At 42.4% G+C, this 21593-nt stretch overlaps 1 protein-coding gene across 3 annotated transcripts; it reads left to right on the top strand.

Moving 5' to 3' along the window:
* Positions 1-235: 235 nt before the first annotated feature.
* Positions 236-19744, top strand: LOC113021024 (ras-related protein Rab-37). Of its 3 annotated transcripts, none has more exons than XM_080300405.1 (9): positions 236-532; positions 5101-5211; positions 12551-12592; positions 14231-14297; positions 14437-14489; positions 14902-14967; positions 15708-15764; positions 15846-15922; positions 18658-19744. In XM_080300405.1, exons 1-9 carry the CDS (start codon positions 392-394, stop codon positions 18758-18760), a joined length of 717 nt encoding a protein of 238 aa, XP_080156531.1. In that variant the 5' UTR covers positions 236-391; the 3' UTR covers positions 18761-19744. The 3 variants fall into 3 exon arrangements, with proteins under 3 accessions (XP_080156531.1, XP_026021194.1, XP_080156532.1); XM_026165409.2 differs by lacking the exons at positions 236-532; positions 5101-5211 and adding exons at positions 8328-9034; positions 9994-10104; XM_080300406.1 differs by lacking the exons at positions 236-532; positions 5101-5211 and adding an exon at positions 8719-9034.
* The last annotated feature ends 1849 nt before the right edge of the window (positions 19745-21593 follow it).

Raw genomic sequence — 21593 nt, 5'->3', positions numbered from 1 at the left:
TCCGCTACATTTCGAGGGGTTTTCCCTCTTACAAGAACACGATGGGAGATATTTATGAGGCTCTCTCTCCGGGGCGCTGAACACTTCCTTTTCCCTTCCTTGTTAAAAAGCTCAACATGACTTGCATCATGAATACTGTATAAGCTACACTTCCGTTATCATCTCTGACCAAAACTCCTTCTTTTAAATATTTAGTTTCAACATAATTATACATCGTAGCATGGTGATATAAACCATCCAGGGGTGAAGGAGACATGCAGAGAAGGTGGGGTGGAGGAATTAAGACAGGGCGATAAAAAGGATGGAGAGGAAGCATAAACGTTTAGTTCACCTCTAGGACTTCACCTGCTTTTTGGTTAGGAGCTGATAATTACTATTTAATAGAAAGTGGATGGACGACAGCTGGGATACGCACAGGATGAATGAGCGGTGGAAGATGGTTTCCTCGGACAGCGCGTACATGTCATCCACAGAGGATGGACAGACGCCCACGGCCATCACCTACCCTTATAATGAAGAACTAACACACAAGGTATTTATGTAACTATATTAAAAATGATGCGGGAAACTAACAATATACAAAGTGAAATTACAGATTACCACAGAAAAAAATATAAAATCTTAATTTACTTTTAAATTAACTTTCAAAAGGATGTGCTTTTTTAAATAATTAACTATTCTTTCCACAGTGACTCCTTCTGTGTCATTTTCTGGAAACATCTGTACCCAACAATAATCTAATAGCTCAGTGATCTAATGCCACCCAATATAACCTCCCTGTAGTACTAGGGGGTTATGGGAGTGCAGTGTGTCATGATTTATGAGTGTGAATGGATGAATGCGACATGTTGGATAAAATTAAAAAACTAAAAGCGCTGTCTAAGAACTGTAAAGAGCACATCACTTAATGTTCACCACCAATTTCGCGTTAGTCAGCAGGATAACTTCTGGACTTTGTCACAATCACAGGAGCTGCACAGTTTTAACTAAAGACAAAGCAAGTGAAATCCTGTTTATTGTCTCCGATTGTGGGCATTTCTTGCAGATAGTCTAATGGTTTAATCGCTCTGAATGCTCCGTAATTCCATTACTGGATATGTGTGAAACAAGTATTTATTATGGTAAGCCAAGAACAAGCTCCTGCTTCCTCACTAATTGAATTCATGGATGCATTTGCTGTTTTGCCGAGTTCTAGCCTGCCAGCAGCCCCAGCACATACTACATACTGATTGTTCCAATTTTGTTTGCAGGCTGCACTGAGCCAGTTGGCTCTCAACTCTTTAAATATCCAGTAAATGTTGAAGTCCTACATGAAAACGTGTGACAAGAAACTGCTTTGGCGAGAAAGTAGAAAATAAAATATGCACTGTAAAAGCAAAAACCTGCAGTCTTTTCAGCGTTTTACCAGAAGGAACGTGGGGTGATGTGCTCTCTCTTTTGGATGTTCAGTTTGAGCTCGAATTTTAATCTCATCATGGAAAGACCTCTGCAGTGTAGCAACGCTGTCACAACTAGTTTGACAAAATGTCAAATTTGGCTCCGGCAAAAGCACCAAATATGCCGAAACGTATGTGGGATTCTGCTGGCCTCTAAAGCTGTCCTGGGTCTCCTCAGTGTCAGGGTTCAGACAGGTCTCTGAAAAAGCTGTAGTTACCCCCCCACCTCCCGCTTTATAACATCCACACCACCAGTCTCCTGTGCTTTGACTTCTGTTTCATGGCTGCTCTCGTCTCCAGCGTCAGTCCTGAAAATGCTGCCAGCATGCTGACATCAAAATTTCATGTAGGTGGTATGAAATAGTAATCTGATGGTTTCCGAGGGGGCCGCACACTACATCTAACCTGGTCTGCATTGTTTCTACTTCAGGTGCTCATACCTGCTCTCTCTTTGAAAGGGATGCAAGCAAACACTTTATGTTATATCTGCTATTGCAGACTAAAAGCATCCTGCTCCGGAGTTTCCATCAAAAGGAAGCACGCTGGAGAGCGAGGGAGCCACGTAGCCTCAGATGTTCGGCTTGCATGTCACCTTGTTAGATTTTTAATGTGGGAAGCAAATTGAATGTGCAGAACATGAATATCGGTGTTTAAAGTGAGGAGTACAGAGGCTGCCTGCTGTCACGCTGCACTCTATCTGAGCTCCTTGACACTGCAGATAAGAAGCAGGCGGTGGAGTCTGGCCTGCTGGAGGAGGAGGAGGGTGAGGAGGACTTCTGTGTATGGAGAGGCGGTGGGGTGAGTAATGTCAATAAAGAAGGCAAGCATCTGCTGCCAAGGACCTCAAGGCTGGGTACTCTAGAAGCCAGGGAGACAATAACCATGGCGACAAGGCCAGTTGTTGCCAGAGCTGCGGTGGCAAGTCAGATGGCAGCTGGGGTGATGGATGACCCTCAGCAAACAGAGCCAGCGGCCGTTTCTGTGGCGCTGCGTCTTGCTTTTGTGCGTGCGTCAAATTCTCGGTCTGAAACGTGTACAAGAACATTTCACACCTGCATGACATCTTAAAGTATGTTTGTGTGAGATCTTTTCAGTTAAATTAAGCTGGCAGTAAAATAACAAATCAAGTAAAACTGCAGTATTACCACCAAAATGTTTTTGTTCCAAACGTGTCCCCTGTAGGACCCTAATGTGGTAATTTAGCTATTCTCAAAGCCAACACCCTGAAAATCCTTCCACCCAAATATTAAATCTTCACTCTAATCAAATTACAAGAGAGATTACGTTGGCTCACCTGCAGTACCTTGGAAGGCCATCAGGGGGCGCTGGCTCTCTCTTTGGGAATCACTACTGTGTTAACGAGTTGTGCTTCCCACCTGAGCTTCTGGTGAAACTGCTGCCGAAGCATATTTTTTTTTAAATCAACATTATGTTGCAAAGAAATAGTAAAATTTAAAAGAGCAAACTATTACACATAATTTATGGACATCTGTGGTTTGATTTCTTTGCATGCGTGGATTGGATGGGTTGTTAAGACTGTGAGAATTTCATTTCAACGGCAGCTTTAGAAATAGATTTACTTAGAAAACCGCTGACGTGTTCAGTTCTTATTTTACCTGCTGTATCTTCCTGGTGAGATGATGGTAGTATTACACATCAAGGTTGTTATAGTTAACTAAAACTAAACTGAAACTAAATGGGAAACAAGATTTTATAAATAAAAACATATTTATATTACAGCTTGTGAGTCCACTGCTTTTAAAATATGTGTTTTTATTGTAATACCTGCACTGATTTTAATAAATCTTACCTCTAGTATGATTTACAATATACAACAACACCTAAAAAGACTAGAACTCACACTGAAGGTAATAAAAACTAAACTAAAACTAAAGATTTTGAACCAATGAACTAAAACAAACAATCAAAAAATAACTGAAACTAAACCGAACTAAAACTAGCAGGTCAATATGAAATAAAAGTTCAAAAATATGAAAAAATACAAAACTATGATGACTCTGCTGCCCAGACCCTTAGAATATATTTAGATTTAAAACCTCCACATGTGACATTTTTGTGGTGTTTCTATAGATCCACTGTAATCTGTAATGCATATGTAACACGATGCAGTGGGGGGGGGGATAATTGATGTTGAGTCCTGGGTTCAAATCCAGCCTGGGGCCTTTCTGTATGCAGTTTGAATGGATGGTTGTCTGTTTGTGTAATCCCTGTGATGGACAGGTTAGCTGGGATAGACTCCAAACTCTAATTTGGAAAAGCAGAAGAAAATTAATAGATTCCACTTATTTTTAAGATATCCTAACCTGATGCTAAGAAGTTGTTTTGCTAAACTGTAACTTGCCTGAACTAAAATTAGTTGGTGACACTTTATAAAGCGGCGCATGAACACAAGAAATTTCAACGTATTTTATTTGAAATTATGATGTAATTATATTTACCTACAAATACTTAAAGTTAGATGAATTAGAATAAGGGGATAACAAGTCTGGCTTTTACACAAAAAGATATTACTATGCTGTGAGTACATTTAAGTGCAATTTCATGGTAATTTTGCAAGAAAACCAAATTATTTCCCCATCTTACATCCTAAATATGCTGTACTTTTCAGGGCACGGGCTGTATTATGAAGTGCATTCATCTCACCTGAATATCCGTTAGGTTAATGTACGTGATCGATGTTTTATTACTCAACAGTCCTTTTATGTATACTACAAATGTGACGAAGACTGTTCTCCCTGACCAGCTTAAAGTGAAAATAAATGTGTGTGACCTATTAGAGAGCCAAAGTTAAGCCACTCCATAATATGACCTGCACCCTGAAAAGTACAGTGTAGTTACAATGTAAGATGGGGAAATACACTTTATTTTTCCACAAAATTAATATATTATTCAACACTTTACTGAAAGAATAGTTTGTTTCCTGTGAAATTTCCGTAGGTATGCAATACTTAAAGTTAATCAAATTATTTTGGCACATTGCACACTACTTAAAATGAGTTATACACAACTAAAATGTACTCACAGCATAGTCATTTCTTTATTTCATGTAAACACCTGACCTTTTACCCCTTTATTCTAGTGTAGCTACCTGTAAGTATTTGTAGGTAAATATAATTATATTGTAGTTTCAAATAAAAGACACTAAAATACCATGTAATTACAGGGTAATTACACCTTTAGTCACGGGCTGTATTATAAAGTGTTACCTGTTGGTTAACACCTCTGTATCCAAAGCTCTTTACTTTGATGAGCTGTACTTAGGTTAACAGTTAGAACTGAAGTGAATCTGTGATGTCTAAGAGAAAAATGGGAGTAACAGAGAGATAGTGGCACCATAAGGGTACAGGAGCAGATGTGAGGCATCAGTCTGAGACGTGAGCACGGATCTCGCACACATAACCCGATTACATTCCTGCTTCACCGGTGTCCATTGTGCTTCCCTCTTTTTGCTGTTATTGACTCCCAGCTCCGGCTGTCACACAGCATCATGGAGCACAGAGCTCCACACTGAGCAGCCTATGAACACACGCATTGTCCTACACCGCCTGTGCCCACACAGCGCAGGGCCTCGGGCGACAAGTAGAAGCTGCAGCGCTGAAGCCTGCATGATGTTGCCTCTGTTTCTCTGTAAATCTGTCTGCAGACCATCCTGGTGGGGGACAGCGGAGTGGGCAAGACCTCCCTGCTGGTTCAGTTTGACCAGGGCAAGTTCATCGCAGGGTCCTTCACCTCCACCGTGGGCATCGGCTTCACGGTGAGTCCACTTTTCATGTCCACCGCTCACCCCACCCACTCTTTGTTCTGGCTCACTCATACTTCTGCCTTGCTCGCCCGTGTGTCTGTGTGTGTGTATATATGTGTATGCTTTCTCTCCCTCCTCCTCCCACCTCATTAAGCCGCTGACTTCACCCGAGTGTTGAGGGAGATGTCACCGTGATGGGCTGTTTGCACTAAAGTCGTGACATTTGCTGCGAAGCAAATCTTCTCTGTTTGGGTGCTGGGGAGTGTTTGACTCCTTCGGTATGTGTCAGTGAAGTGCGACGTGAATCAGCGGCGCTTCTCCAGTGCACCAATGTTGCATTTTATCACTGCATTCATTATAATCCTTACCACACTGCAGGGGTTAAGGATTATAGTCAATGATGCCAATGCTACAATTGAAATTACTATCAGGAGAGCACAAGCGATGGATGCTGAGGCGTGCAGGCTATTTGCTGCTGGATGTTTGTTGCAAAGATGCTTCCAACAAGACTGATTTGATGCTTTGTGACATTTTTTTTTTTTTTTTTTTTTTTCGTGGCTGAGGGTCAGGCTGGGTGACAAGTGAAGGCCAAAAGAGACAAACAGGAGGCATGCATGGCTTAGTCTGGTGGATTTTTTCCCCCTTGTTGCCACACTGATGATAACTTTGGCTTTGTGTCATTGCCATTAGTGCAGCGCAAAGGAGGGGGAAAATCTGCGGGAAAGTAGAAAACTGGCTTTGGCATTGCACATTTGCATAAGTTTGCAGAAATGTATGATCTAAGGTTCAAACGCCCTGCAGAAAGATGCACTACAAAAATAAATAGATAAATAAATAAATCTCCTGGAAGCGTAAGTGTGCTGGATTAAAGTCAGGGGTGAGACAGGGTGTGCAAAAAGTGCCTTTCATTGGGTGTCTGCAGGCGACACTTTGAAAGGACCTGGCTGAGATGATCAGCAAGGTGGAAATTCAGGCAGTTGTGCTGAGCTGGCCGGAACAAATTGAGATTTAAAGCTTTTTCAGTCTCTGCGTTCAGATATTTTAGACATGTCTTCTCTTCATAAGCCGTAAAGCAGTGAACCGGGGGGGAAAACGGGCACGCAGGAACTGGTAACTGACAGTTTATCTGATACGATCTGAAATGTTAAATTGACTCATTTTCCTCAGCTGCACCTCCAACGTGCTGCTCTGACACGGCTCCGTCATGTCAGTTAGTGAGTGTTTTTTCCACGTGGAGTAATTTGTTGAGAGTGAGAGACGCGAGTTCTTTGATGAGAACTGTGCAGGTTTGATTTAAATTACTATAACTGAGCAAATAAAGCAACACGACAAAAGTGGCACGAGGTAAAAAAAAAAAAAGAAGACTTGCACAGAGCTGTGAAAGTATTTGCCACCTACCTGATTTCTTAGCTTTTTTTGTACATTTGCCAAACTTAAATGTTTCAGATCATCAAACAAGTTTTTTTTTTTAATGATTTAATTGGTGGAGGGGAAAAAAAAGTTATCCAAACTTACCTGGCCTTGTGTGAAAAAGTAATTGCCCTCTAAACCTAATAACTGGCTGTGCCACTCTTAGTAGCAAGAACTGCAATCAAGTGTTTGTGATAACTGACAGTGAATCTTTCACACAATAGAAGGAATTTTGGCCCAGATTTGTTTTAATTCAGCCACACTGGAGGGTTTTCAAGCACGAACAGCCTATTTAAGGTCATGACTTTGACTAGGCCAATCCAAAAGCTTAATTTTGATGTTTTTAAGACATTTTAAGACATTTAAGACATCATTGTCTTGCTCCAGAACTCAAGGGCCTTTCAGCTTCAGGGGACAAACTCATGGTCAGAAAATATCCTTCAGGATTTTCTAGTAGAGAGCAGAATTCATTGTTCCAACATTTGCAACAAGTTGTTTAACTTTGTGTTTTTTTGGTCAGCAGTGGTTTTCTCCATAGATCCCAGTCGCTTTTGTATTGTTGAATCATGAACTCTGAATTTAACTGAGGCAAATGAGGCCTGCAGTTCTTTAGATGTTGTTCTGGGTTCTTTGTGACCTGAATGAATCGCTGATGCGCTCCTGCAGTCCGTTTTTGTTGGCAAGAAATTTATGGGAAGATTCAATATAAGTTTTCCCCCTTTGTGGTTCACTGGAGTCCCACAGCCTTAGAAATATCTTTGTAACCCTTTACAGACTGATACATGTCAGTGACTTTGTTTTTCAGCTGTTCTTTTTAGAAATCTGTTGCATCATCTAAGGAGCCTGGAAAGGAAAGTGACTGGACTTTTTGCTTTTCTTTCCAAGCTCGTTAGAGTCCTGTGACCTGGATGACTGACAAACCAGACAGACATATTGCGTTTTGAAATCTTTTAGCCTGCTTCAGTTTGTCAGACAGCTTCTGTTTCATTGATTTCTTTATCCAACATGTCTGGCAGTAATCAGGCCTGGGTGTGGCTTTCAGCTCTCCAAGAAAAAACAATGTGGTTAACCACAGTTAACTCATGATTTAACAAAGGATCACACGCAGCCACGAAGATTGGGGTCGCTTCCCCCCCAAAAATGAATTAAATCTCCATTTTAAAAAGAAACTCGGAAGTAAAACAGGAAACAAATGCGGACACAGACGGCTAGGATGCCAACTACAAAACCACGACATGCCCAGCTCCATGTTTTCTCATTATGTTAATGCAAGAGGGGGAGACGCTGCTGCCGCTGACGGGGACTCATGAGCTCATATGTGTGAGCGGCAGATCGCATGTCAGTTACGTAACATAAATGATCTGTGACCGTGCCGCCTTTAGTCCCGTCTGAGCGCGGAGAGTCTCCTCTCCGAACGGCAGGTGGAGACAAACACTGTCTGCTGCTGTAGCTGGAAACTGGGAGGACAACTGGTCGATCAAGAAGGCGCAAGAATAACAAAAGACTCAAACCAGTTTAACAAGACTCGATAGAATGTCCCAGGATAACAAAAAAAGATGTTTGTAAAAATTGGGCACATATTAGGTTTTGGTGTGTGCGCAGGGATGTTGATGGTGGTGTAAATGAACAGCCAAGTATGATTTGTGGATCTTTAAACTAGTAGTCCGTCCACCTCTCACCTGTGCGTGTGCGTGTGGATGGAGTGGGGTGTGGCGGGGGGGGGGGGGGGGGGGTGATCCTCTCGATCGAGCACCACCACCTGTGGCAGATGAGTCAGCCGTCAGCGCGTCTGACCCCCGCGGCTCCAATGTCAGCGTGAAAGACACACCATCGTCCGCGGAGCCGCCGTCGACGTCCTCGCATAGCTGCTCAGTTAATGATCTGCCCACGCCACGATGCACCGCTCTGCTCTGAACAATCACACTAATGTTTCCGCCTGCTTGTCATCACTGCCTTCTCCTTGACTGCTGGATGGCGCCGCTGCAGCTGATGTTTAAGTTTTGACCGTCTTCTTCCGCGTCTTCTCACAGTGCGCGAGTTGAGGTGTGATTTTTTTCTCCTCCTTTCTTCACTTGGGAAGGTGATCCTTTCGTGGCCACACGCAGTATGCGAGCAGAGGTGGAGGTTGGCGGACACTGGGACTGAGTTGGCGGAGATCTCGCTGGAGGCTCTTTGCGCGTCTTTCTTCCTGTTTTTTTGTTTTTGTTTTGTTTTCTTGGACACCTTCGGAGATCGGAACTGTTTGGGGTTTTTAATTTTTAATTTTGGAAGGGGGGAAGGCTCTTTAGCCTGCGCTCTTTCCCTTGGCACTGCGATGTCCACGAGAAAGGCATCGTTGACGGAGAAGCAGGCAAAAAACGGCACATCAAAATATGTCTTGGAGAGATGCGCGTCTATTAACGAGTATTACGATATTGCCTTCAAGGTGTGTATTTCCGTCTTGTTGTGTCTGTGTTCGGGGGGGCTTGTTTTGCCTTTTTTGTGGTGCTACAGTTGGAACAGGTGTGTACATTTATTGCACTGTGACAGCTGGGTGTACCTTCAGCAGCAGCGACACGACTATTGACTTTTCACATGTGCAGCGCTCACTGGTGATCACAAGCGAGAGAGAGAAAAGAAATGCAATCTGAAGGCTCTGCCTTTTAGCAGGCCATTATTTTTTTTACAGTTTGCATAATGACAGCATAGCAGACAAGTCATCCACCCGGTTTGGTGCTGAATAAGCCTTTCTTTGAGGAGGCTCTAAATCCTCGTCCGCCCAGATGTTTGCAGAGGGTGTACTTGTTGCTCCTCACAGCTTCTGCTGAATGAGAGCCGCCCAGGTTTTTCACACTGTTCCATCAACTCACAGAGACGGCAGCAAAACTTGCATTCAAGTGCAACTCTGTTAGCCCGTGCGCATTTGCATGGCGTGCTTTTTCTTTTATTGAAGCAGCCATGACTCGGTGTAAGCAATGCGTAATATTTTCACCTTCATGCTGCTGGATTGATTGTACAATTACGCACCCCCGTTGTTGTAATTATATTGATTGGAAAGGGGTGCCTGCTGGAAAGAAAATGAAAAAAAAAATGACGAGAGTAAAATTACAGAGTTGGCTGATCACATCTTAACCCCCCCCCCAGTACTTGCAAAGTGTCACATCCTGGTGGCGGCTAAGTCAACACTGTAGTGTACTGTGGCTTGATACATGATATACTGCACAGCGTGGTCGTGGGTGTCAAACTGTATGATTCCAGCTGTGAAATGTTCATGCAGTGTGTTTAATGCAACGCACATCTGTCGGTTTATTTTTGTGTCAATGGGTTTTTGTTTTGTTTGTTTGTTTTGATCAGCTGTAACCTGTTGTCCCCTCTTCTTCTTCTTTGGTGGTGGGTTTGCTCTAGGTGATGTTGCTGGGAGATTCGGCCGTGGGGAAGACATGCCTCTTGGTGCGCTTCAAAGATGGGGCATTTCTGGGAGGCAACTTTATAGCCACCGTTGGAATAGACTTTAGGGTGAGAGAGATTCTGTAGAAGTCACCCAATAAACCATAATGATGCTCAATTTCTCTATGAGCCTTTCCGTGTGTGTGTGGGTGTGTGTGTGTGTGTGTGTGTGTGTGTCAGTATTCTTGTTAATCATATGAAGCAATAACTTACGTGTGCAAAAACAACCTAATACTATCCGCAAAGCAACAAAAACAACAGTAATCTGTCTGTTAACGAGCGACATCGACCCAATTATCACCCTGCAGTTTCTGCGAGGAACACTTCGTCATTCTGCGTTGATAGCACCAAATGTACAAAAAAATATCAGTGGAGTTCACAGACCTCTTGTGCTGTTAGGCTGCGGACTGCTTCATAAATGTCTTGGCAGATGCCTGCCCACGTCCCTGTCTCCTGGAAAGATTGGCTGCAGCTCAGCTCAGTCCTGGAGGAGTCACCATGCTGACAGACGAGCTCTTATTCACACACACCTCGTGTGCGCGCACACACACACAACCCACACAGTGCTGGATTTGATGCAAACGGGCAAATGTGCTGCTCGGACCGAGTGGACAGGCTCACCCTCAGCATCCGAGTTATCCTCCAATCAGAGCAAAGCACTCTCACTAATGGCAAGTCAAGTAGGGGGTTGGATGGGTAGGTGGGTGGGGGTGGTTCGAGGAGGAAATTGTGCTGCATTAGCCAAAGTGATGTATTGTCTTCTCTGGATGGAGGTGCAGACACGAAGGAGCGTAATGGATGTCTGACAGGTACACGACGCATCAGCATCTCTCACTCTGCCTCCCCTCGCTCAGCAACAAGTGCTGCAGCCAATTCATAAAATGCATCAACACCGATCAACACTTGCATTCGTTTGTAGTGTCAGACTGAGGGCCTGGCAGAGAGTCACCTTTTGCTGTCACATTTGGGAGAAAGGTGAAAAGGTTGTCTCATACGCATGCACAGGCAGACAGGCAGTGTGTTGTTGTAGCTTGTAACATGGCCGGTCTATTTTCGGCATGCTTCCTTGTAGCAGTTACTCAGCATGCGGGCTCCTCTCACGTCATAATTTTGTGGGGGGGAGAAAATGGAAACCCATGGCAACTAATGCAGGGGTTGAACCATGTCCATTCCGCCAAAAGCAGACGATTCAGCAGGTGGCAGCTCGTTGCTGCCAGTGACAGCCTTGCACACGTCATAGAGGTTTCGTTATTTGTGTTTCTGTGCGGCGTTTGTGTTATGTTTTTCTGTCTTTTTTCTTTTTCTTTTTGACGTGCGTACTTCCGTGCTTTTGCAGGAAAGGCAGGGAGCGTTTGAGATGACCTGTCACTGATATGAAGTTTCAGACTGATTAAGGAAGTGCACTCGCGAGTCATACTTCCTTCGTGTCGTGGTGGTTTTTGCAGTACATGCTTGAAATATGCATATGACCTGGTTTCGTCCTGCAGGTCACGGTGGCATGAAAACCCCCCTCAAACTCTCCCTTTACCCCCATGATGCAACGCACTGCAGAACTCTTGTTGTTTGCTCCTCTTTTGCACCCTTCCCAAAAATCTGTTTTCAACAGATTTTCTACAGATTTCAAAAATCTGTAGTCTTTTTTTGTTGTTGTTTGTTTTAGCGAAGGTGGCCAGATCATCCAAACATCGATAGTATCGATACGAATGTTGGTACTGGTATTGGATCGATACTAGTGCAACCGGATCGATATATCCATATTTTGTTTCTAGCCTCAGTTCAGTATTAAAACCTCTGAATTTTATTTAAATAATTAATTTATATATATATATATATATATATATATATATAAACCTCCAACTTCAAGCATGCACTATATTCACAGATTTCACATAGATGAAAGTGTAAAATGTGTGTTTTGTTGTATCAATCTATTATTGTGGAAAACAAAACTCATTAGCGTTCATTAAAATGTGTTCCCAGACTGATGTCATAAATCATGACACGCTGCTCTCACCTCCTGTCTTTATGGGTTAAAAGTATCGATACTGGAACTGGTATCTGCAATAATGGCCCTGTATTTACTCGTTATCGGATCAGTACCAAAATTTGCAGCATCTTAATCACAGCACTATTTTTTTTAGCCGGGTCGCCTAAACTATTTTAGACAGATCTTTTCTTTTCTTTTTTAAAAACAGGAAATCAGAGGGCACCCCTACAGGGCGGCAGGAAATTAACGGGGGAGTCCGTTGTTCTGCTGCCAGTCCTCTTTCTCACTGTTGTGTAATTAAGTCTCTTATCCCAAAGACCTCGCTGTTGTGTGGGTGTTGCAAATTACTTTCCCTGCCAGCATTCAAATCCACTTTTAGTCGCCTTGTTTCTTTTTGTCACACGCTGAGTCCATGAGCTTTTTTGGTCCGCTGTGATGTTCGTCATTCATTTCTGTGCCATTTCCGCAGCACTCCAGTCTCTAAACATATGGTGACTTGTCTCACGCAGACTCTCCTTGTTTTCTTAGAATAAAGTGGTGGATGTCGACAACCTGAAAGTCAAGCTACAGGTGAGAGCGTTGCACCTTGTTGATGTCTGCCTGCATTTCACCTCATCGCATGACAGCTCCTCTTTCATCCCTCAAGCAGCTTTAATGGCCTCAGCTTTAGGTTCACCTCAGTTCATCCAGGGTGGGAGATGATAGAGAATCCAAACTTACCTGGAAAAGAAAAAGTGATTTCTCCATTTAAATGAAATCTGTGATTTTAACCACTGTTAAAGATATCCAGTTAAAGATATTGTGTTAGTAAAAAGGGATTTGGGGTTTTATTCCGGCAGCATGCTGTTGGCACACAGTCCCCCAAAACATGGCAGTCTATCATTATGACCTGTTCATTCAACACTGAGTGGGAGGCAACAGATTTAGACGCCTCTGCTATCTTAGCCTCTCTTCTTTTGCAAGCATTATACATTAGGGGAAAAAAATCCTGTGATTAATCCCAAAATAGACGTAATGAGTTACAGCAGAAAATCTAAAGTCTCAGAAAGGTTCAGAGACTTCAAAGGGGCTGGATGAATTGCAGCAGGTGGATAGGATGTATTCAACATTTCCTCATACCATTTATTTGACATTACAAATCATTTGTGACGTGCTTCGCTCTTTGATTTGTGTTTTGGAAACACTGGGGTTTTTAAAAAAAGCATATAGCTTAATATTATATTTTAACCTACATAGTAGCTCAGGAAGTTCAGAAGCAGCCCTACAACCTGCCAACATGCTGAATTAACAGAAACACCACATGTCTATATACAAACAACTAAATTATTTTCATTTGATATTGAACTAAATGCTGAGAAATGCCTAGAATATAGTCAAATATAGTAAAAATGCAGGATTTATTTAAGGATGTATTCAAGAAAACAGCTGCTACACTAGGCCAACTAATTTAGCAGTTTCTCTACTAGAGCCAGTAATTTTGCAAGACAATGAGCTAAATGGCCAAGCTGGTCATTTATTATAATTATATTCCCGGGCCGCTTCATTAGGTACACCTGTTCAGCTGCTCTTGTAACGCAAATATGTAATCATCCAATCACATGGCAGCAACATTTAGGCATGTAGAGTTGGTTAGGGCGACATGCTCAAATCGAGCATCAGAATGTGGAAGATAGGTGCTTAAAAGTGACTTTGAACGTGGTATGTTTGTTGGTGCCAGATGGGCTGGACTGTAGTGCAGCGGCCTCCACAATCACCAGATCTCAATCCAACCGAGCACCTTTGGGATGTGGTGGAAGGGGAGACTCACATCAATGACATGCAGCCGACAAATCTGCAGCAACTGTGTGATGCTATCATGTCAACATGAATCCAAACTTCTGAGGAATATTTGCAGCACCTTCATGAATTGAGGCAGATCTGAGGGTCCAATCCGGTAATAGCAAGGTGTACCTAATGAAGTGACCAGTGAGCAAAAAGCTACAAAAATACAAAGTTTAGCTTTATCAGCAAGCTTTAACTTCTAACTTCAACTACTCAGATTCTGGATTTGAATCAAATCTTCACGCTTTACTGCGTTAGAGCTTTGTGGAGAGGTATTATCGCTCGCAGTGCGTGCTGCTGACAACAAGCTGTCTTGTATTTCGTGAGGGTGGATCAGGATGCACACCAGTGTTTGCATACCATGTATCTGTGTGCTTTGTTACCCAGATCTGGGATACAGCCGGCCAAGAGAGATTCCGCAGTGTAACGCACGCCTACTACAGAGATGCCCAAGGTAACCTTTGCATTTTTATGTATTTTACTTCCTCATGCTCTCCGTGTGGGGGAAGGTCTAGAGTAGGTAATGAAGCAAAGCAGTGTGTGTGTTCACCTATGAAAGAGTAGCCCTTTTTTAAATGTTTCCTTTCTCACAGCGTTACTCCTGCTTTATGATATCACCAGCAAGCCATCATTTGACAACATCAGGGTAAGACTTTCTCAGATTACTTTCCCCCTAGTGCTTTCGCTGCCTCTGCCTCTCATTGCTCCTCTCTGCTCTGTGTTTATTTTCACTTCCTGCTCCCAAGCCCCCTCAAGCTGAACGTTAAACTCTATTTACATGCAAAGTACTGCGGGGGCCCGTAGCGTCTTCTCTCTTTAGAATGACAAGATGTTATCATTTGCTTGGTTACACAGTTTCAATAATGAAAAGCAATAAAAACATTCAAGGACAAGAGTGACTCAGTGACGCCATGATTGATTGGAGGGTGGTAATAACGCACTGCTCAGGAGGAACAGCAGAGCGCTTGCTTCATCTGGTGGTGTTTGCTTCTTCTTCTTTTTTTAATTGACCAATATCCTCCTCCTCCTCTGACTGTCTATCTTTTCTACTTTTGAAGGCTTGGCTGACTGAAATACACGAGCATGCCCAGAAGGATGTGGTCATCATGTTGCTCGGCAACAAGGTGAGCATAGCTTCCGTTTAGTGTTACATAAAAGATTAGGAGCATAACAAGTCCTTTGCACAATTTTAAGACGCCGTTGTCACATTTTGTCACACATGCACGAATGCAAACTCTTAATCTCTTAACATAACGTTTACAAGCGCACAAATTGATGTCCTGATCGTGTTGCTGTGTGTCTCCTCTGATTTGTGTGCTTTTAATGTGCACACCTGTGCACACAGAGACGGCCTGTTTTCAAATTTGTCGCTTTCATCCATCATCCGGTGTTATTCCATCATCATGACTATTAAGGATACATTCATCCAAAAACAGTGCCTCACTAAACTGCTGTTGCTTTGCTTCAAGCGGCCGATGCATTGAATATTTCCTGCAAAGCGCTTCTGGTGATGAAAAGAGACATTTTCCTGTCTCACTGCAACAGCAGTCATTGCTAATATATCTAAAAGCTCCCTCTGGTGGCTCAGAGAAAACTCACTCGTCTCAAGGGTCTTAGATGTCACGTAGCAGCAGCTCAGATTGTTTGCTGTGAAAGCAGCAGGACTGGTGGCATCGGTCTTCTGCTGGAGGTGGAGATTCTGACATTTCACCAGTCTGAAGGAGATCTGGCTCACCAGCTGGCGGCCCGGCTGCCAGATAAGAGACAGGACGTGCCGGCTGACGAGATGTAGCGGATGGCATGGTGAATCTGTGACCCGTCACCTACACTGTGATGACTTGTTTTTCCGTTTGCTGTCTTACAGTCAGACATGGCTGCAGAGAGGGTCGTGAAGACGGAGGACGGGGAGAAGCTGGCCAAGGTAATGCGTGACATTTTCAAGTGGTTATGTTCTCCACAGCAGAGGAGAGTCTTTACTCTTCTAATGTTTTTTCCATCTCAGGAATATGGAGTACCATTCATGGAGACCAGTGCCAAGACCGGAGTCAATGTGGACCTGGCTTTTCAAGCTATAGGAAAGTAAGTTTTAAACCTCCTGTAATCAATACCTATGTGTACACAATGGATGAGATTACATTATGTAATGGAAATTAGTTGACCGAAGCGAAGAACCCACTTCGGTGTAGGTCAGCTGATAATTTTTGGTTTTATAGAATGTGGCTTTGAAGATTTAGTTGGCTGTCAGCATGCACATAGCATCATCTTACCAGGTAAAGCACCAATATGTCTGCCTAATGTGATAACAGGCAGTTTTGTTGCCATGGTAGCATAGTAGGGTAATTATGTTATTCTTTTTTAAATTTTTCGGGCTATCCTCAAGTCTTAAAAGGAGCAAATAATGCAGGTTTAAGAGATGTATGATCGAATGCTAATGTTAATATTATAATTGTGTTTTATTTTCCCCCACTATGCGTAAAAAAGCCTAAACTCCACCTAAATTCCAGTTAAAAGAAAAATATAATCTGACTAAAATAATCACTGATCACTAACCCTAACCCAAGAAGAAAATAATGCAAAGCCAACAAATAAATTAAATGGGTGATGGGGAGTTTTGGACATACCAAGTCAGAGTTCTGTTGCAGTTATGAGCATGAGATGCATGTTTTGAATACTTTTGGTCTGCTGCTCTTTGTCTTTTTTGGAACAGGGTGTTTGCAATATGGGAAAAAGAAATCCCACAACATTTAATTTTTTAAACAATATGCTGCCGTTGTGGGGTGAGTTTAACCATAACCTCATCCAGTAGCTTTGGGATAAACTGGATCATAGACTACAGTGGTATTTGTGGCTGAATTTGAATCCTTTGAGCCAGTTTATAAACTCTAATGGGATCGATTCCCAGAAGAGTCTATGCTCATGTAATAGCTTATTAATGTCCATAGTTTTAGAATGACATCTTTAATGGCCACATATGGGTAGGATATCTGAGCATCAATACACTTTTAGCCTTCTAGTGTATTTAGTGTTGTATTCTGATCTCAGAATGGACTAAAGGTTTATTTAAAAAACAACCTTGTACTCAGTCTAAAAAGTAAACTAAAAAGACACTGCACAGAATATACATATCAGCAAAAAAGGTAGATCTAGTTATTGTAAAGTTTTTACTTTTGTAGCTATAGTTTATCAGTCATACATTTTATTTCTGGGTCTCATAGCTGTTTCATTCATTTTGCCATGTGGGGAGTCTGTAGATAACACTTTTGATTACCTAAATAAAAAAATGAGTCATTTTTTAGCTTATTTAATGGAACAAAGAGAATGTTGTATTCATAAATATACACTGATTAATGTGTAACGTCTGTCAGGGTGTCCAAAGCCGACACTGTTAGATCCACTTCGAAGACTGTTTCGCTAACAGCAGCTAACAGAAACGCCTACAGACAGAAAAGTTCAGGATATCCTCAAAAACTCACCTCAGTTTTGCTGTCATCAGACAGCAGTGAGCTTTAGTGACTCACTCGCTTGCATCAGACCCCTTTCACAAAGTTTTACAGCTACCAGAGTAAATGCACGTGGACACCCAGCATATTGACACCTGAGGTAAACACACTCACTACAGATAAACACCAGCCAGAGGTGTTTGTCCCACAGGGGCCACCGTAGCTAGGAATATGCACTTAATTGGAAGGGGTAAGAAAACAGACTTCAATTGACTGCAATCTGGAACTTACTGAAATCTAGTGGTGAGATTTTACACACCATACCTTTAAATTTTGCAACTATACCCCTTCTTGTGTGCCTCTGCACCACTTCCACCACTTGCCTGGAAGTAGCCTATTTGTCAATTTCACCACCGACCTCAAACTTGCAAAAACTAAGAAAAGAGAAGAAAACAAAGAAAACAGGCCCAGATTTGATGTTGAGGATCATTAGTGGCCATGAAAGCTGGACGACCAATGCTGGCCTTGCAAACACAATCAACATTTGGCTTACTTCTCTTTTCTGAATAAAAAATGAAGTCGCAGGGTAAATCATCGCTGATGACATCTCGTATGTTAGACTTCAAAAGCTATTCTCCTTTTAAAGACAGAACCCTTTGCAGTACGAACTGAATATAAATTGCACTAAATTCTGCATGTTTTTGTGCTCGGTCCACAAAGGTAACAAACTAATGAATTCTCTTCAGCTCGGGTCATGCTTGTGGAATAATGAACGGTGAGATTTCACATGAGGGTTGTTATCCGCTCCATGCATACGCCTGACCTCTGTTGTTTACTCTGATGTTCTCCTCTCGGTTATGTGGTTGTTGTTTTTTTCTTCTCTGTCTCAGACTTTAAATTGATGCAATCAAGCCTTCCTCTTCAACTACTGCAAACCACTGGTTTTTGTTTTGTTTGTTGTTTGCTCCTGTTGTCTATAATTATTATTAGTATGAGACTTTTTGCATGTCAGGCTTCCTCTGGACTCTAAATAATAAGTGTGTGATTGCTGTATTTTAATGAGTTACTGACTGGAAGCAAATCTACAAAAGGTTCACATGAAGTCTGCAATGACGGCTTATAACGTGTGCTTCCAGACCTGCAAATGAAACTAATGCCGGTGATTTGTAATGCTGATGTGATGGCAGTCTTAAGTGGATGTCAGATTAAATGATAGCACGCCTGAGGCATTCTGATAAAATCTCAGAACACAGAGATCCTGATACGTTTCTCTTCGTTTCTCATATTCTTTATTTGCTCAGCCTGTCTGTGCTCCATCCCACACATCCGCCACCTCTGCATCTAACTTCCTGCATCTCTCTCTTTCTCTATCAGGGAGCTGAAGCACAGAGCGACGCAGCAGCCAAATGAGCCCAAGTTCCAGATACACGACTACATCGAGTCTCAGAAGCACAAGACTGGCTGTTGTGGCCCGTAGCTGATGCTGATAATCTGGCAGCGAGAGACACATACAGATAAAGAAATGTGGAGGGAGGGAAAGTTTAAAAAAAAGAAAAGAAAAAAAAAAGGCTGGTCTCTCTTATGAAAGCCAATCCCTGCACCAAAACCTGAGAAGCAGACGTCCTCGTCTTCGCTCCACCGAGCTTTCGGCTGAATGAAAGTGAATCTGGATTGGTTGCCATCCCCTATTTGAAATGTGAATTTCTACCTTTTATGTCACGTGTAGAGATATTTGTGGGTTTTTTTGTGGTGACAGTTGTATCAAAGCTACCAGTCAGAAGTTGCGGACTGAAACGCTATATCCATCTGCAGGGATGGGACGAATGAACAGGTTAAACAACCGCTGGTGCCGGCGATTGCCAGCGTGGATATAGCATTTCATTGCTGCACAACTCTGATCTTGTTTAATCCCAGTTATATCAGGCTGTGAACAGAATCCTTTTTTGGCCTTACAGTCTTTTAAATCTTTAAGTGAGTCTGAGTCTCACGATGAGATTGTAGCTAAAATGATCCCATCTGTTCACATCTGTACTGCTGTTAGATAGAATAAAGCCAACGTTTGGAGGGCGTTTACCCACTCTGTGTCTGTCTGTACATTCAATTCAGGGCCAGTGACACGCCATCCCGAGTACTGTATGTGTAACTATAGACAGTGGGATTATTTCCACTGTTCCCTCCACATGCACCACTCACACACAGCAACAGCACTCCCCCTCACACAACTATTGTCGTGTCCCCTTCGGTGGTGGATGTCGGTGTGTGTAGCCTGTAGCGAAGCTGTATTTGTGCATCACTTTTCTTTGTACGCTGTTCTTTGCTCATTATGAACGTTTGCTCGTCAGACTTGCTCTGTGTCACATTTGTCCTCTCTTGAGAGGTTGTCACGGTGATCACAAAGTGCCATGAAAAAGTGCTTTGTTGTCATACGATCTATAAAAATATATATATATTTTGTAATGTACGTGCTGCTGCTTTATTGAAGTCTGGCTCGTCTGCGTTTCTGTGTGTGTGTGTGTGTGTGTGTGTGTGTGTGTGTGTGTGTGTGTGTGCTTGAGTGGGAGTCGCTGACAAACGGCAAGATGTGCTGCAGTTAATGAGCCACTGTGTGGCAGCAGCTGCCCTGTTTATTCTCCAACATGCACAGCTAGAGAAAATAAAGTGTTTTATCAATCAGGTAGATAACTGTACACATGTTAATAACTGTGGATTTGTGAGTGTGTTTTATGATGTTACTGTATGTAGGCAAGCTTTTTGCGAAAGGATGCTCAGGATCTGTGTGGTTGCACAGGTTAGATGGACTAGTGCACTGGGGTGATGCGAGAAGACATGAAATACTTAAGAACACAGTCGTGATTCACTGTACACCTGAAGGCGGCTCACATCCATCTACAGTATGACTCACTTAGCAGACCCACTGAGGCTTTCGGTCCTTTCTTGTGGAAATAAAAGTGCATTATTTGAGCGACTTTCCATCACCAACTTGAACCCACTGCTGCACGTGGTCAGCATACTGCTGAGAGCTTCTGCGTCTGTCCTCTTATCAGGGCTGGCAGCATTCTCAGCTAAGAAGTCAAATCCTGCCCGAGGTTTTAGCTGAGCAGCTTCCTGTCAGGATTTATTTTCACTGCCATGTCACTTATATCTCTGAGATGAGTTTGGGGTGACAGTGGAGTTGAAAACTGATGCTGATTATTGTTGACAGACGATCGCATAGCCAGAAGTTGGACTTTAGGAGTACTTGAAAGTCGATGCAGGGCTCCTAAAATGCCCAGTTTGTTCACATTGATCATTTAAATCACGGTCATCTCCAGCTTCACCTGTTTTTACTGGATTCCACTCGGGTACTTTAGCATGACTTAACTTTCTTTGGATTGGTTGCCCCTCGCAAACAGCAGGTGGGTGGGGCATCTGTGCTCACAGACAGAGCAGTGTGCATGAGATGACCATACGGAGTACATTCACTCTCTTTGACGTCATACAGAGACAAAAGCAGGAAACAAAATATTTGAAGCTGAGCATTTAGAGCAATCTTTGCTCTCTAGGACTATCTGCACATATGCAGACTTCATTATTTGAGTCTGCCAAAGGAAAGTCCCCTTAAGTCCGATCTGGTGAGTCAGAGAGTCATAACTAGGTCTTGTCTGGTTACTAATTTGAGGTCGCAAGTCTTTATCAACCCCCCAAACACTCTCATTAAAAACAGTATACGGTATCCTGCAGGGACATCAAACTCATCTCAGTGTGGGCCACACACAGCCCATGTGATGTTAAGTGGGTCAGACCAGTAAAACTCTCTCTACTTCAATGTAAAGAAGTTTAACTGAACATTCAATACCTGAAATATCCTAATATAAGAAAAAAAAAGTGATTTCAACAGTATGTATTGATTTGTCTACACAATAAAGAAATAATTAAAAATAGAAATACTTAAAAGCAAATTTAAAAATAATTAAATGTGTCAGCATGATTCTTTGGAAAAAATAAAGAAAATAAGTTGAAAAAATTAATTTAGTTGCTCAATGACCAAACAAATTTCTACAGGAACTTTTCAGTGATTTAATTGTTCCTCTATTACTTAATTACTTTGATGTAGTATGAATTTAGCAAAAGCTGTAAAACTGAAGAAAATCCAGTTAAAAGTTCATAATTTATGGGCTCCACCCCTACCTTAGTGGAATGACTGTTTCTACAGCAGCGTGTGGAGTGAATATGCTAATGACAAACAAATGTTTTACCTGTGACTTCAGAAAGGTAAAAGCTAAAACTAAGAATTAATTGATTCAGATTTTAAAATCCCCAGGATTACTCTG

Source organism: Astatotilapia calliptera, chromosome 4 (genome assembly GCF_964374335.1).
Source record: "Astatotilapia calliptera chromosome 4, fAstCal68.1, whole genome shotgun sequence".
Lineage (NCBI taxonomy): Eukaryota > Metazoa > Chordata > Actinopteri > Cichliformes > Cichlidae > Astatotilapia > Astatotilapia calliptera.
This window is presented reverse-complemented; position numbering and strand designations above follow the sequence as displayed.

What these genes read in the sequence shown, in the direction of transcription:
- LOC113021024 (XM_080300405.1), top strand. Translation starts at nt 392, where the DNA reads ATGGACGACAGCTGGGATACGCACAGGATGAATGAGCGGTGGAAGATG. An exon ending in TCATGTTGCTCGGCAACAAG is followed by an intron (nt 14,968 to 15,707) that starts GTGAGCATAGCT and finishes GCTGTCTTACAG; the next exon opens with TCAGACATGGCTGCAGAGAG. An exon ending in GCTTTTCAAGCTATAGGAAA is followed by an intron (nt 15,923 to 18,657) that starts GTAAGTTTTAAA and finishes TTTCTCTATCAG; the next exon opens with GGAGCTGAAGCACAGAGCGA.